General features: G+C 39.9%; 1 protein-coding gene across 1 annotated transcript in view; it reads right to left on the reverse strand.

The window, feature by feature from the left end:
- Positions 1–720: 720 nt before the first annotated feature.
- The window catches only part of SLC24A2 (solute carrier family 24 member 2), a 110,836-nt gene continuing 98,383 nt past the window's right edge, over positions 721–13,173 (reverse strand). Inside the window, exons 7-10 of the mRNA XM_054397834.1 lie at positions 10,054–10,182; positions 4,052–4,141; positions 3,447–3,613; positions 721–970 (exon numbers count right to left, since the gene is read on the reverse strand). Of these exons, the coding sequence (XP_054253809.1) occupies positions 721–970; positions 3,447–3,613; positions 4,052–4,141; positions 10,054–10,182 (636 nt within the window). The remainder of the gene's footprint in view (positions 971–3,446; positions 3,614–4,051; positions 4,142–10,053; positions 10,183–13,173) is intronic.

The following is a 13,173-nucleotide window of genomic DNA, read 5'->3' on the forward strand; positions in this document are numbered from 1 at the left end:
AATATCCTGCTGACTGTCTTGCAGGGCTGTGGGGCAGAGGATCAAAACACTGATGAAGTCCCTGGTTTTATTGAAATCACATCATATAAATCCACTTATATGAAGAGACGTGAAAGCTCTTTCCTGTCTGCCACTCATGAGCTTGTTGTATGCTTTTGACTCAGGAGTTGTAGTAGAGTATCAGAAAAATCCCATACTGGAGTGTGCGGAGAGTGATTCCTCCACAAAGTTAATATTTGCATTCCCCTTAGAAGAGGAAGCTTTAAGAACTGAGCATGCCATGTGTCTGTGTATACTGCTACAGAGAATGAGAAGTCTGTGGGTATGTACGATAGGCATAGGAGAAGCAGCAGTTTTTGCTGTTTTTGTGCATGCACAGCATCTCCAGTAATGAGTGGTGAGGGTGTTCAGCAGCAGACAAAGAAAACCTCTGCACAGCTGGGCTCAGCCCTTCACGTGTGACTGCACTGTCCAGCAGTGGCCATTGTTCAGAATCCGAGATCCACCTGCTGTATCCTTTTCTTCCTTTCCTTTTCTCTCTTTTAAATTTGAGGGAGAGGAAATATACAAATCCATGGGTTATTCTCATAGAAGCTTTTCATTGTGGGTTTTGGGGTTTTTTTGGGTTTTGTTTTTTTGGTTTTTTTCTGTGTCATTTTGATACATATATTTTTTCTTGAATACATATTTACTTTTTTTCTTGAGAAACAGCACTTTCCACTAGATGGAGACTGGGCACTGGAGAACTTTGTCCTCCAGGAGGACACTGACAATCAGGAACACAAAGTAAAGCCCAAACATGAGAAAGCCCAGGATTTTATTCATCCTCCACTTGCAGAAAGCGATGGAGAGGATGACGAAGAGCAGCATGATGAAGAGGAGGACAATCGCACAGAACAGACCGTTGCTGCTGACTGTCACCGGTGCAAGGCTGTTAATCACAGCATACAGGAGCCATGGAAGAGGAAGACTGTTAAAAAAGAGGAAAATAAATTGGAAGCGTTGCAGAGATGCAGAAGGGGGTGCTATAAAGTTTCTGGAGGCAATTCAAAATACAGTGAGAGGGTTGCTGCATAAAGTGAGGCAGAAAGAGTTTCAACTCTTCTACTATATACATAAGTCCAATTGGTCAGCTTGCTGTCTGTGAGCAGGGAGATCACTTTCATTTACTTCTGGATTTCAGACCATATACTTTCACCTGTCTTTTCAAGAGCTTGCATGACGGGAGGGTGTGTCACATGCCATTGCCACAAAGCACCAGCATTCTGTAAGGTACTGCCCCCAGGATTTGGCCATTAAAAACCATGAGCTGCAGTAACTGTAAAAATCTGTGTTAAAAATGTGAACTTCAACTGAACTCCAACTTATTTTCTATTTCTGTATTTGCTCTTACTGCATTTTTCATTTCTGATGCTAAAGGACAAGGCAACATCCCTTTGGAAGATACCAAGCTGAAATAAATATTTAAGCCACTGATGGAGCTTTACAGACTTAAAAGCATGAAGAGAGCTGTCAGAAGCTCAGCACATTCACATTTTGAATAAGCAGCTCAAGAGAGAATAAATTATTACAGCCCCAGTACTAACTATGCCATCTCACTCGTGCCATTTCTGTTGTAAATATACCAGGGTTGACAGACTGGTAGAGGACAACATCATCTCTGGTGGCAGGAAGACTAAAATTATTATAGAAGTAATAAAGCATGGCAAAAATGTCTTCTGATGTAGCCTATGTTCTGTAAATTGAAGCACATGGTACCTAAATAATGTCTTTATATGTTTTGCAGGTCTGCTCCATATAGATGTTGTTTCAAACACTCTGGATTAAGAGAGAAAAGTGCCCCAGTTTTTCTGCTGTGTTCTAAGATACTGCCATTAACTAACAGGTGGAGTATATCCACTCTAAGTTCTGGATCCCTTTTTTTACCTATGCAGTTGCAGTATGCAGTTCTACAACTAGGCTGTTCAGGACTACAACTATAACTCGACCTGTTCTTCTGCATGTGTCATAGCAAGAAACAACCAAAGAAAGAGAAATTGAGAGTACAGACATGATTCTCAGTGCCTCTATCCTAAGATGGGAATAAAGACACTTTGTATAGTTCCTGTACGATTTTGAAGCACTAAGGCATAGATTACAACATGTCTGGAAATGATCTAGATCAGTCTCAAAAGGTCAAAAAGGAATCTGAATTCCATCTGCATCTCATCCATCATTATCCTAGAGTTGCTGTGAAGCAGAAAAGTGTAAATAGCACACTTCCTTTCACAATCTTATTTCCCCTCCCCTCCCCCCCCCACATTGACAGGGCTATAGAAAGGATCCTTAGTGTTAGTAGAGAACTGTATTGTAATTAGCCACTTGCCAGGTATATAGAAAAATCACAAATCAACAATAGCCTAAACAAGCTACATGCTATACAAGACTATGAGAGTCTGTTTTTATTACAGCAAAGGTGTTGAATACTGCAGAGGCAATTAGTTGTTCCCAACTACCATTTATAAAGAAAGGTCTAGTATAAGCACAATGAATGGTATAATGCAAACAACAGCAACCTGACAAAAAGCTGCAGAAATTCCTTCTTGGAAAAATACTTTTATATGAAGTGTGGCCAGCAGGTCAAGGGAGGTGATTCTCCCCCTCTACTCTGCCCTGGTGAGACCCCACCTGGAGTACTGTGTCCAGTTCTGGAGCCCCTATTACAAGAAGGATCTGGACATGCTGGAACGTGTCCAGAGAAGGGCCACCAGGATGATCAGAGGGCTGGAGCACCTCTCCTATGAGGACAGACTGAAAGAGTTGGGGCTGTTCAGTCTGGAGAAGAGAAGGCTCCGAGGTGACCTTACTGTGGCCTCCCAGTATCTGAAGGGGGCCTACAGGAAAGCTGGGGAGGGACTTTTTAGGATATCAGGTAGTGACAGGACTAGGGGGAATGGAGTAAAGCTGGAAGTGGGGAGATTCAGACAGGACATGAGGAAGAAGTTCTTCACCAAGAGAGTGGTGAGAGCCTGGAATGGGTTGTCCAGGGAGGTGGTTGAGGCCCTGTCCCTGGAGGTGTTTAAGGCCAGACTGGATGAGGCTCTGGCCAGCCTGATGTAGTGTGAGGTGTCCCTGCCCATGGCAGGGGGGTTGGAACTAGATGATCCTTGTGGTCCCTTCCAACCCTGATTGATTCTATGATTCTATGTGCAGTTCATTTCCCTAGTCAGCTCTGCAAGGTATCAAAGAGAGAATTAGCAACAAATATATAAATATTTTGTCATGCAAATGTCTATAAACTTCTGAGCAGCTGAAATAGTTACATACATTGCATATTTGCACCATTTTCCCTTTTAAGCATTGATAGCAAAAAGCTGTGGTAAGAAACACCCCAGCAAAATCATAGCTACAAGCTGAGAACAAAAGACTTGCTAAAATAAACACAATTTTCTTGCTGTAGGACTTACCCCACTGTGATGTCAAATATGTTGCTTCCAACAGAACTGGATACAGCCATGTCCCCAAGACCTTTGCGTGCTACAATAACACTAGTAATAAGGTCAGGAATGGACGTGCCAGCAGCTAGAATAGTTAATCCCATGATTTCTTCACTAATACCAATAGTCTCTCCAACCTAAAAGGGTAAGCAAAAACAGAAGTCCTGCAGTGAAGAAACGCTTTCTGCTGTAAACCTCTTTAACCAGGAATATTATCCTGGAGCATTCTGTCTAGCTTGGAGAATAGAAGCAAGATTGGAGAATTACTTGTTTTCACAGATTCCTACATGTTCCAGGAGAAAAGTAAGATTATCAAACAAAACCAGTAGGTATTGACAAGTGGTTGTCTATGGCTCTCATGTTCCCAGGACAATCAAGTCCTTTAGTCAGGACAATCACAGCTCTCTGAACTGCTTTCCATTTACCGAGTAGTGATTTACTTCATCCAGGGTTGCAGCTCCTAAAATAAAACACTACTCAGCATGAGACAGATGATGGACTCTGATTCTAAATGATCTCTCACAGTGCAAAATACAGCGCAGGGCTTGTACTTTGTACCAGTATCACCTCCTTACCTGATGTGCCCACCAGACCATTAAGTAAGAAAAAAATGCAATCCAGCTGATAGAGCCAAAAAATGTGATAGGAAAAAATTTTCTTGAGCTCTGAAATAGAAAGAAAGAGAAACAGTGAACAACTAGGTTGAAAGCTGTTGTGCTGTACTCTGAACTGTTTACTTACGAAAACGAGAGTGCTAGGTCTATGTAACAAAAAGAGAACAAGTTAAACTACTGAAGGAAGGAAATACAACTGCAATACTGTACAAGGCAGTAATTGTCTAAATCAAATTAGTGTTTAAAATAAAATCTGTACTGTCAATGAATGCTACCAGTCTTGAATAAAATCACAATCTTTATGGACATTGACCTTCTGAATACAGATCCCCACCCCAGATGACTTCTGACGTGCCACTAGCAGAATACTACAAATTTTCATGTACAATCAGTAGGGACTTGTGATGGTTTTAAGACTTTTTAATTTTTCTTCACAAAATTCAAACAGAGAAAGTGAAAGAATGTAAGTAAGTCACTCTTGGGTGTAAGAAAGCAAACTAATGATTATTCTAAACACTTCCATTGGAGAGATAGAAATGTTTAAGAACTACTACTCAAAACAAGGTTGGGGAGTTGGGCAGTTCGTGGCTGGCTCAGCTTCTGTCTGGCTTCTTCTTATTTTCTGGCTGAAGATAACACACTGACCTTGATAAGCTAAGTCTAACAGCCTCTCTGCTTCTTGACTCTGCCTTTTGCCAGGCTCCTGGGGGATTCCTTCTGGTTGTGGGGGGAGGCCCCTTGGGGAAAGGCCTCTTGGGGGAAGTAAAGGGGGCTTGGTTGTGCTTTTCTGTTGATTGTACACATTTGTAAATGTTATAAATAGTGTATATTTGTACATATTCATTGTATTACATCATAGATTGTAGTTTTGCTTGTAAATACAGCTTTCATTTGCTTCCAGACTGAGCTAGCTTGGTTATTGTCAGTGTGTGTGGAGGGATTTCAGCTCTCACACTGTTACAGGAGTACTTGTGGAAGCAAGCTGCACCACTCTGAATGCTTGTTTCAGCTGCTGCTTGATCAAGTGTGAGGTGTCCCTGTCCATGGCAGGGGGTTTTGAACTAGATGATCCTTGAGGTCTCTTCCAACCTGACAATTCTATGATTCTGTGATTCTATGATTGATGCTGCACTACCTTTTCCTGCAAAGTCCTTGCTAAATGCACTTCCGCTTTCCACTCTGCAGGGGCCTCCTGGTACAGCCTCAGGTTTAGGAACTGATGACCATGAGTGACTGTGGACAAAGAGAAGCTTGGTGAATTGGCCTGGCCATTAAAGCTGGTCATGTGGGAATGACCCTGATTTTTGTCGACTCCACCAGAAAAGAATGAGACTGGGCCACAGCTCACTGAAAATTGTGTAGACTCTTTCTGCTGATGGATATGTAATGAGATCAGGTCATTACTAATGGGAAAAAGGTGAAGTCAGCAATGGCAATTGTGCACACTTATCTACAGGACAGGACAATTAAAAGGTCTGTATCTGTTCCAGCTGCAGGTGCAGCTGTAGACTGTGGTACAGAATATTTGCAAACTCCCTGTGGGCGCTTTGCATATGCTAAAGATCTCATGAAAACCGAGCTTGTGCATGTTGACTAGCATAACCTATAAAATTCCATAACTGAATATACAGAGGAACACATGTTAAAGTTGTTGCAGACTTAACAACACTCCCCAAAAGACTTCAGATATAAATAAATAACTGAACTTCTGTTGGAGTAAGTAAGCTGTGCTGGTAGGTGTTTTAAACAAATTATCTTTAAATATAGGCATAAATATCCACAACAGCACCTGAAAACATCCTTTTCACATAAATTCCTTTTCTATCACAAGCACTGTTTCTAGAACTGCCCAGGACATGTTGGTTGATCTGGTTCTTAACTGCTTCTTAACTTCACAGAGCAAACAGAGTTACTTTTTCAAAACAAAGTTCTACATTTTTGTCAGGCCAGAAAATCTCACAAAGAGCTTCAAATGTTTAAATATATGCAGACTTTTAATTGTAAAATAAAAACTTCTTTTTCACCATTCTTAGGAGCCAACTCTTTCAACTCCCAATGTTTTTTTGTCTTTCTTGCAAAAACTGGAATTTTATTTTAATACATACAGTGAATGAGATGATAAAGTGATAAGCTCGTTACAGTTGGTCATATAATTTATGAGCTCCTCATAGCAATGCCATGTGAATAATTACAGTATTTAAGATAGAAGCATACATTGGCTTACACAAAACTACCAGAGCAATAGCTGTATTTGTCAGCAATGGCTCCTTGTCAGTGCAATTGTGTTTACCAAGTGGTTCTTGCAAAATAAGGTGACATCCACAGAATTCGGATGGTTAAGAATTATGTGTCAGTAACCTTGCAACACGTGTATTTCTAGCCTGTCCTAGCCAATCCTCCCCCAGTAAAATGAATTGATAAGCAGCAGTTCATGACCAAGAGTACTTTAATAGGCTTAACAGTTTAATTAACGTGTTTTAAAAGGGGGAACATTTAAACTCAAAAAGAGCACAATTTAATGCTTGTACGTGTTATAGGTGATGAAATCACGAATGGACGTGTTGAGCACGAATGCTCAATAATTTGGGCAGGGATTCAATTTTAAAAATGCAGTATTGACTGTGCTGATTCTATTTCAGATTGTGGATTTTATTTCCAGAGCGCATTAATGATCATGCTTATTTTGCAATTGATGACAGCACTCTTTTGAGATTTACCTTACTGCAACTCCCTGACTCTTGGAAATACAGGGAGATACCAATTCCATGCATTTTGCTCTAAGAATTAGAGAGAGCAGACAGTAATAGTCTCCACCTTTTCTGGTAGCTGTTGTGATGACTGTCTTGTAAAGAGAGTTCAGTTTATTAGCAATTGGTTCTGTTGTGGTTATGGTAACAGACAAATGAGAAAAGCTGTGTCTCATTCAATTCCTATGCTATTTTCTTTGAACAAAAGAAAAAAGAATTTCATAGTTTCACTGTAAATTGGTTGGATTGGTATTGTTCCTATCAGCAATCTTAATGATATTTTTCTTGGTATGTTGTTTTTATTGGTTTCATGCCAGTGTCTGAAAAATGGGACTTCAAGTACCAGGAATGATTGAAGTATTAAGTTTTTCCTCCTAAGAGCCTAACCCTGAAAGACAGTGAGTGCTTAATAATTTTCAAAGTAACTGTCTTAATTTTAGGTAGTATTATTAGCAACGTCTTTACTTTACCTTTTACCTGAATGAATCATATGTTTGTCTCACACATAATTTTATGTGCATTGCAAGGTTTGATTTTCCTTTCATACTTGACAGTGCTTAAATGTCATTACTCAGAACCTGCTCCTGTAACTGGATCTGTGCAGGAACATCTTGTCCTTCTCCCCTTAGTAACAGTGCATCTCTGTAAGGCAACAAGAGTTCATGTAAATTGTACCTCTTTGTTGGTAGTGGGAATTTGCAGAGATGGAATGAACAGCCCATATGGGCCATGGCAGCAGGATTGGAGCCCTGACAGTTTTTGGTTTTGGTTCTGTTTTTTTGGCGTGTAACACAAAGGAATGTACAGCGCAGTATGGCTATAACAAAAGAGACGGTGTTCAATATCTGTCACTGACCCGCTGGGCCATCTGGGTCATGCCATTTTTCTTTCAGTCTTTCAATAACCTTTACTGCAGGAGGCAGAGTTATGTTTGTGGCCTTTACAGACGCCACTGGGGAAATAAGATATTAGTGAAGGAAAAATTGTTATTGTTCAAAACACCTGAAAAAAAGTCAGGTACAAAAGTCCCCAAGAGCACAACCACATTTGGTATACTGCCTATAATGTTATTGATGTCATTGTAAGGATTTTAATATATACTGGCCTAATGTTAGCGTGTATCATTAAGGCACTAAATGCACATTAAAACGTGTCAGCTATCAAATCAGCAGAAAGTTAGTTGAACTAATGCATAATCTACTCTGTGTAAAAATATGCATATGTGTACACCAGAGCATAATAAAGCAAAAAGGACTTTGCAAACTTTATAACTGGAGACCTTGCATATGAAATAATTCTGAGTCTCATAAAACTCCATATAGCTTGGCATAGTAAAACTAGATGCAGCAGAGATAAGATATACTTTAGAGAAGAGGGTCTAGAAAGAAAGGAGGACTCATTTTTGAAAAGTGGATACCACAGGGAATGTCAAAAGCTCCATATGGTCTCTCCAATCAGTATATGACACACAAGTGTTCACTTTATCCACCTGCTAATCTGAGCATCTGGTTGCAGAATTTGCATTTCTGACTAAATTTGACACGCTTGCAAATCAAGCCCCTGATGGTAGGCCTAACTACAAAATCTATTTAAGTATTATTTTAGGTGTAACTAACCTTTGCCTCAGAGATTCCATGGGAAGTTGTTTCCTGCTGCACATGCTGACCTGTGATATTTGGTTTTGGTTTTGATAAGAAGGGGACAGCCATCAGTGAAAATATTTTAGAGACAAACACACAAATGAAGCATCCCTGAAAAATTAGGCAGTTTAAATAAACCACCTGGTTAACTTTTCGACAGCAATGATCAAAGTAAGCAGCTTGCTGTCACCTCTTTTGTTATTACTACATGCAATTACAAGCTGCATTTCTTCTGCATAAAACCCCTACTTCTTTCAGTGAATGAAATTTTAACACTGTCACCCATTGACATGTCTGGTATACACAACTGTTCTTAACTTGTGTGTTATGGCAGGATATTGTAGCTGGAAGATGTCAATATGCCAGTTCTGTTGTGAACAATATTAGTGTTAATAATCACATGCTGCACACAGTTACACACAATTTTTTGAGATACCACTTTCCAAAACCATTACTCTAACAACTGTTTTCGTTTGCGCAGAATATTGGATAAGGCTACCCTTCTACCAATGCTAACTGCAAATTAAAAAAAAAAAAATAACAGGGATGGTTTTGAATGATGGACCAGAAAAGCATAAATACAGAAATAATCAATCTTGAAATTCATGTAGTATGCTTTCTGTGTTACCAAACAAGAAGAGTTTACCAACATTTTTGGAAAAGTTTAGGAAAAGAAGGGAAGGGAAAACAGCAGTTTATATCCTTTGAGAAACCTTTATCTAAAACCAAATCAGAGCTCTTATTTTAGCTTGTTTCTTGCACTGAACTGCAGTTTTTCAGTGTGTGGGAGGAGGAAAACAGAATTTGGGGTGTTGATATATAACCTCATAAACTGTGCATCCCTCTCCTGCAGCAGTTTTAAATCTATTTTTGATCCAGAAAGGAAAAGAGATTAGAACACTACTAAAGATTTTTTTCAGCTCTTGACTTTTTTTCTTTTGCTTTCCATAACCCTCCCCAGTCAGGTCTATTTGTATATGTAAATATAAAAGTGGTCACAATAAGTCATTGGTATTAATAATCAGTATTACATTACTTCAAGCTCTGTTTGGGACAAAACTAGCATGCATTTTACATATGAAAGGACTTACAGATCTTATTTTAGAACAAAAATGAAAAGATGATGAGCAGAAGACAAAGGCCTAGTAGAATGTTCCTTTGAGAGAAACAAGTATCATTGTTTTTGAAGAACAGAGGAAATTTAGACAGTCTAAAGTGTTTCCAGTTGCACCCTTTAGGCCATTGCAGATGGACAGACTTCCCCCATACTTACATGATATTCAGTAAAGATCCACAAGTGCCGATGTGAGGGCCCCAAAGAGGTTTTTATGAGCTTTCACTTTGTGTCATAAAATATTCAAATGGCAATCTATACAGAGCTGTTGCCAATCAGGTGCCCACAAGCACTCATTTAAAGATCTGAAGACTGATCTTGTGACCAATTCTTCAAAGAAGAAACTATTTTAAAAAGCAATTAGCTGCATTTTTACACAAACCCACTACGGTATGTTTTTGGTGCTTGGCTAGACTGCCACCCAGTTGTGGAGAATACATCAACTTACAACAAGTTACTTACAGGTTTTCTGACATCTGGGAGGGAAGCCCACAGTGGAAAAACAATGGGTAATACAAGAAGGTAAGTGAGCTGCTTGCGTGGGGTGTCAGGCCAGGCCAGGCTGAGAGGCTGCTCCTCATCTTCTTCATTCTGTAAAAAAAAAGCAGAATACTGAAGGTTAGGGATTCTTTAAGGAGAAATCCTGAGAATTGCACTGTGTTTCTGTGAGAATCCATGAAGTCTGAAATCATTGCATTAACACTACACCTAACTAACAACATTAGTTAGGACACAGCAAAAAAATTTTGCCCAATTATGTATACCTGCAGCACAGGCTGCCTGAGGATGTCCATCTGTGGCTATGCTGAGAGTGAAGCTTTGGAATCTGGCCAAGTGGTCTCTTGGAAGGTACAGAGCAGTGTCATGCCTTATCCCTGGAGAAGAACCTTGTACCTCTTATACATCTTCTCACAATCTCTCTCCTATGGGGGACATGGGCTAGTCTAGTCATGGATCAAAACTGCTCTTGACCGCATCTCAAGCCTGGCCTTATAGCTAGATGTGGAGTGGGGCAGATAAGAAAGAATGCATGGAGAGAAAGGGAAAGGGAATGAGGGAGTGGGATGAGAGAGAGAACAAGAGAGAGAGATGCATGTGTGTGTACACACATGTACCAAGATATACGTGGATAGAAACACACATGTGGATATACGTATGTATACACAACTAAATTTTTTTGCGGTTTTGTGAGTAAATTTAAAAGGTACTGTTTAAGATATAACTGTATTTATATACATTGTCTGTAAGACCACAGGGTTAATTCAGGTTGCAAGGGACCTGGGGAGGTACACTGATTAGCTAGAGGGGTCAAACGAGGCTACTCAGGGCTCTGTGCAGTTAAGATATGAAATCACCAAGAACAGAGATGGCCCCAGCTTCACTGCTGGGCTGTCCTAGTGGGGAAACACCTTCTCTTTATCTCCAGCCTGAGCCTCTCGTGTTTAATCAGCCACAATACATCAGTCTTCTTAACAACTTAGTGCTAAAACTAAAGATAAGACTTTCTTCTCCTACTTGTGTGGCTTATTTCCACATCAATCTCTAATCTCCTTTTATGTGTGTGCTGTTCACTGTCATCTCTATTACAGAGCAGGTGTATAGGAATCTTGTCCCATACAGAAAAACTTTTGTCTGCCACACAGTTCCCTTCCTTAGACTACTAACAAAATGGAGCCCTCTCAGACTGCCACAGAAAGAAAGTGAAATGAACACAAAATATAGAATTGTTTTGGTTGCAAAAGACCTTTATGATCATTGAGTCCAATCACTATCTTACTCTGCCAAGTCTGGTGCTAAATCATGTCCCTCAGCACCACAAATATGTCTCTTTTAAACACCTCCAGAGAAGAGGATTCAACCACCTCCTTGGGGAGCCTATTCCAGTGTTGGATAACCCCTTCAGTAAAGAATTTTCTTTTAATATTTCTTCTAAACCTTCCCTAGCACCACTTGAGGATATTTCGTCTTGTGCTACCACTTGGTAGTAGGGAGAAGAGACCAACACTCACCTCGCTGCAACCTCCCTTCAGGTAGTTGCAGAGAGTGTTAAGGCCTCCCTTCAGCCTCCTTTTCTCCAGACTAAACAATTCCAACTCCCTCAGCTGCTCAGCATGATTCTGTCTTTTGGGTGTACGTACATGGTTCTAATTTATGCCACAGAACAAGGCAACAGAAAAAAATGGACCAAATGGTTCTTTCACATAGATGCATTACATGCAAACCCTGTCAAGACTATGGAAAGACTACTTCAGAGCTCAGTAAATGCTAAAGAAGCCTAAAAAAAGAGTGCCTGGTGAAGACTGCATTTGTTTGAGAGCATAAGAGGTACACAGGTATTTCTTCATATAGTCTTCCTGTTTTCTTTTAATAATTGAGAATTCAATTTTCTCTGCAGCGTGCAAGCTAACTTGCCCATAGATTTATAATACAGTCTTAAGATTGCTTACATAAACCTTGTAATGATGCTGTAACAACCACTCATTTGAATTATTGAAGCAAAAGAGTTTTTGATGAAACGTTACTGTATGTTGGTATTGTTCATAACATTTTCTAGTTATTGCTAATTTTGGTTGAAGAACCTGTCTTAGTCACTTCACCAATATGATCTCCTGAATTTCTCAGATGCTCAGCTACCTGAACTGGCAAATACCCACAGAAGGAAACCCAACTCTTAGCTCAGGCTCTTTCTTCATGACTGTATCATACGGATGGATTGAAAGCAAATCCATGTTTATCTCTCAACACATTGACAGGTTGCAGCTTCATTGACCATATGTGTTGATGTCAACAGAAGACAACATTTCATTAATTCCTACACTTTGCAAAACTCCCAAGTTGCCAGATTGTAAAATGACAGATGACAGTAAAGTGAACAGGTCATAACAGGTATAAGCATTCAGAGATTTTTAAAAGATACATAGGCACTATTTGTCATGCTCCACTTAGTACTTAAAGAGGGTCCTGTGCTGCTTCAAGAGTCAGCTTTTGCCTTTAGCTTTCAGCTCTTTACCAAAGGAAAGAGATGATCTGTACTTCACTAAGGTAATCTATTGAAGCCTGACTTTTAGGGGCTTGGGCTAGTGCAGGAGTTTGTGGGTCTAATTCCTACAAAACAGATCCATTGTGCTTCTATTCTTGTAAATGCTGCTGGGTGGGAAAGTCAATCTGAGACAGATACTCAGCATTGAAATATGATGACTGAAGTAAAATTTGAGCACAAAAGGACCAATTGATGTGTTGCCTAGGTAACTCTTTCTGAGTGGCCTGAGTATAATCCAAGCAATGGACTCAGCTGGAATAAAGCTCCATAAATGGCAGCTTCAGAAACAGCACTGAGTAACAAATACTTCCTGAATTGCCATCTTTAGAGATCAGCCATGATTAAGAACTGTGTTTAATCACAACAAAAGCTTTACATTAGTCTAAATTTGCACATGAGTTCGCAGAATGAATGGGAATGAAAAAATAAGCTGGTTCATGCAGTACTGTACTAGTAAACACTGCACTACAATGATGGGCCTCATTCTGGTCTTGTGCCTGTGTCTAAGAACACTGGGCTATCATGAGGACACAGGCAATGTG

Source organism: Indicator indicator, chromosome Z (genome assembly GCF_027791375.1).
Source record: "Indicator indicator isolate 239-I01 chromosome Z, UM_Iind_1.1, whole genome shotgun sequence".
NCBI lineage: Eukaryota > Metazoa > Chordata > Aves > Piciformes > Indicatoridae > Indicator > Indicator indicator.